Source organism: Atta cephalotes (assembly GCF_000143395.1).
Source record: "Atta cephalotes unplaced genomic scaffold scaffold00032, whole genome shotgun sequence".
Classification (NCBI taxonomy): domain Eukaryota; kingdom Metazoa; phylum Arthropoda; class Insecta; order Hymenoptera; family Formicidae; genus Atta; species Atta cephalotes.
In genome coordinates this window covers 33,366-37,054 of record NW_012130096.1, presented here as the reverse complement: position 1 = coordinate 37,054, position 3,689 = coordinate 33,366, and the positions used below count along the sequence as shown (strand labels likewise).

The window sequence follows — 3,689 nt, the reverse complement described above, 5'->3', positions numbered from 1 at the left end:
GAATCGTCATCGACGGTCGTAGAATTGCAATTTCTCGATAAATTTCTGCAATCCGAAACACCACTGCGTCGCCAAACCGATTTGCGATCCGAAAAAGCGTCGCTTACCTTAATGTGACAGGAATACAGAAGCTCGCTCGTAGCTCGGATGTAAACACAGGCATTTTTCCGCGGAAATGACACTAAGGCAGTCAAAACGACGTGCGTCTGAACACCGTTTACATCGCGGTCGACGCCGATGCGCCGCGCAAAGCGATCCTGCGTTATTAAATACCGCGGTAAACACGGGAATTCGGTCTCTCCACGGAAAACATCAATCGAAAACTAGAGATGGCAGCCATTACTTTTGTACAAAACAAAGGTTCACATCCACGGACTCGCGAGCTAGCGAGCCTCGAACCCAGCGTCTTTCCGGCGCTCACGATGTGGCGCTTAATTCAAATCAATCGAGTCGATTTCCGCATCAATTCCGTTCCGCCGTCATTTTTTCGTCTGCAATTACAATCGCTGAAATTTGTACGGCGCAAAATTAAACGTGAGATACGCTACACGACGAAATCGAGATAATTAATTAGCGCGTGCAAATTCGCCGAAGGACAGACGCCTGACTGGGCCGAAGTTAATCACGATTGCGGGAAGATGTCGCGCCGCTCGCGCACGGCGCCATCTGTCGGCGAACGCGGCAAGCGTGAACGCCGTGCGTTGCCAACGTCAGGAAGCTAAACTGCGTCGCGCTACGCCGAATCTGATCGAGTCTGAACCGAGCTGAGTCGAGCCCAACCGAACCATTCCGAGCGGATGGCCTCGGCCGAATTCGGCGTGTAAAACCGAAGAACCACGATCGCGATCTCGAATTTTCCGTCGACCGCTCGAAAGTAGCCGAAAGTCGCGCGAATCCTCCGCCATCGTCCACCACTGGATTCGGGACCGCTTAGGCGGCTTAGGTTCCATGAAACGTCACGATTACTGTGACGGGACTGCAGTGGCTGGGAAGGACGTGCGTACATATGTTTATGAACGTTTTAATGTTGGTACTATCTGTCGCTACGCGCGAGAGAATACGAGGTGGCGATCATCGTCGGTCATTGTCGTTTATTGATTTCCTAGCTTTATAGAGATATATATTTCTCACATAAATACCGCGAGACACGCGTGCCAGCGTGAGCAGGTATTTATCGTTCGAGGACTCTTTTGATGAAGTCCGCAGAAAGTTCTTTGCGCGAGAAAAGGAAGACAAGAAAGACAGGATTGTTTTTCGTGCGAGAATTGCTTGGAGCAAAAGAATGAAATGCCTTAGATGCATTAGAAATAAAAGAAAACAAAACGAAAAAATAAGATTTGTCAGGGGAGCCCGAATATAAATTTACGAATGAACATGTTTCGAATAATTATACGCTTCCGCGATTTTTGTGGGGATGTGACGTACTTCGAATTGAAATAATTGGATTCCATTGCATAGATCGATGGTTTGTTATGCAAATTGTTCGAGAGAAAAACATGACTGTATATGTTTGTTCGTTCAGATACGCACATTGATCTGTTATTGTTAGTCTTTTTTGTAGCTAAACTAATACTTCTTACACATACTTAAAATGAAATAAATATATGCCCGCAAAACACATTAACAATAACAAAGCATTAATATATAATTTATACTTAATGTAAAATTAAAATATAACAGTTATATGTATTTAAATTTAAAACTTATTATAAACTTATTATATTCCAAATTGAAATCCAATTGATAACAATATATTCTTGTAAAATACTAAAAACTTATGTTATAACTTATGTCTCTTTAACAACTACTCTTAACATTGATTTTCTTTATTACATTAACAATATAACTCATGTATATGTTATCAATTATATTATTGTATAATGTTACTGTTTTGTGTTCTGCAAGTATTCAAGATTTGACAAAAACGAATTCTGCTCTAATATTAGGTGTAATAAACTTCTTAGAAACCTATTTTATTATTTCTTTTAATTTTAATAAATTTATGTTCTATTGATGTATTGTAGATAAACCCCTATGTGTTTTTTTATATTTAGAGATGGCTGACGCGGATCCACAATTTAAACGCCTTTTACTGCCAGCGGAGGAAACTCTATTTGAACAGTTGCTGAGATTCGGCCTTTATGTAGGTGCAGTATTCCAAATCATGTGCTTGTTAGCTATAGTTGTGTATCAGGCTGGTCCATCCGATGGTGTGGCGACTTTGAAGGTAAGGTTCTAGCTGTTGCAGACTGTTAAGACAATGGCTTCCTTGCGGCAATAATTCTTGTCATTGTAGGATGATCCAAGTGATGTTGAATGTTCCGAAAACAGTCCTCAAGTGACGCCAAGAAGACCTCATCGGCCACGGAAGCAGGAGAAAAAGAAGAGACGTTGAACTGTTTACATTTCCTACGTCATTACTTTGATATCAATCTCATAATCTTACATTAGATGTTTTCCATTTGGTGACATAAGTTTTGTCTCTGTTTCTTCTCATGAAACGTAAAAAAAAATAGGACATTTGTATCAACTGTATTCCTTAAATGGAAAACTATCAATTAATTTATTTTCATTTATAATTCAAGATTTTTTTAAAGCTGAATTTTTAGAATGTCTTCAGTTCGTTTTCATCTAAGTTATTTACTAAATGTCATTTTATAATACAATTTGTCAATTTGTAAAATATAATTTCATCCTACTTTTTAAGCATGGAGGTATATCTTCAACCTCACATATAATCATTGTAAAATCATTATTTCTATGTAATATTTTATAAAAGAAAAAATTATTATCTTTCATATAATTTGCGAGAAAGATTTTTGCAAAGGTCTTCCAAAAAAAAGATGTATTAAGTATATATTCTATTTTTTAAGCATGGAACTTCTCTCAACTTCGTATTTGTACATCAATTATGTAAAAACGTTATCTCTACTTAATATTTCATAGGAGAAAAAATAACTTTCTTATATAAAATTCTTATATAAATATATTCTTTCTCATATAAATTATATATATAATTCGCAAAGATGATTTTTGGAATAAAAATATGCTTTCAAAAAAAAGATGTCTGAAGACTAACCTTTCATATATCATAACCTCTTACTCAAGAAAAGCCACGACTCATTGAGGCAATGAATTTATGTTGATTTGACTGGAAATGCGGACATAATTGGACGATGCTTTGTACCTGAAGTATTTTTACTAATAATTCGTCAAAAATGCTGCATAATACGGCGACTTTGTCGCCTCAGGACATTTTAACTGAGGTTAGAAAATTCATCTCCGGTGCCATTCGGCCTGCCCATAATACAAACACACAAGATGTAACCCGTACGGCATTATCTTTGTTGAAAAATGTACCCGCAGCGAGGGAAGCTGTACTTGAATATTTTTGTAATGTATTTTTCGTCGCTGTAACAAAATATGTTCGTCAGATCGAGGTATGTAATCGTATTGTATTCTTAATTCATTCACCCTTTTAGCATTTCAATATGATTAAAATATCGACAATTCACATACATAATCTTTATAGTCAAATCAGAATATATCGATACCTGAAGAGAGCATTATAGCAGAAATTCATGCTATCCTGAGCAGTTTCGTTAATGGAAATCCAGAAGCATGGGCACCTATCATATCAGCATGGTCGTTGGACTTACTAGGTATATATATATATATATATATATATA

General features: G+C 37.1%; 2 protein-coding genes across 2 annotated transcripts in view; both read left to right on the top strand.

Annotated features, from left to right (window-relative positions):
- Positions 1–2,056: 2,056 nt before the first annotated feature.
- Positions 2,057–2,395, top strand: LOC105621041 (protein anon-73B1). The gene is made up of 2 exons (XM_012202515.1): positions 2,057–2,227; positions 2,297–2,395. The coding sequence occupies exons 1-2, from the start codon at positions 2,057–2,059 to the stop codon at positions 2,393–2,395; spliced, it is 270 nt and encodes an 89-aa protein (XP_012057905.1).
- Positions 2,396–3,218: 823 nt separating this feature from the next.
- The window catches only part of LOC105621040 (integrator complex subunit 5), a 4,445-nt gene continuing 3,974 nt past the window's right edge, over positions 3,219–3,689 (top strand). Inside the window, exons 1-2 of the mRNA XM_012202514.1 lie at positions 3,219–3,440; positions 3,533–3,662. Coding sequence (XP_012057904.1) covers positions 3,219–3,440; positions 3,533–3,662 — 352 coding nt within the window. The remainder of the gene's footprint in view (positions 3,441–3,532; positions 3,663–3,689) is intronic.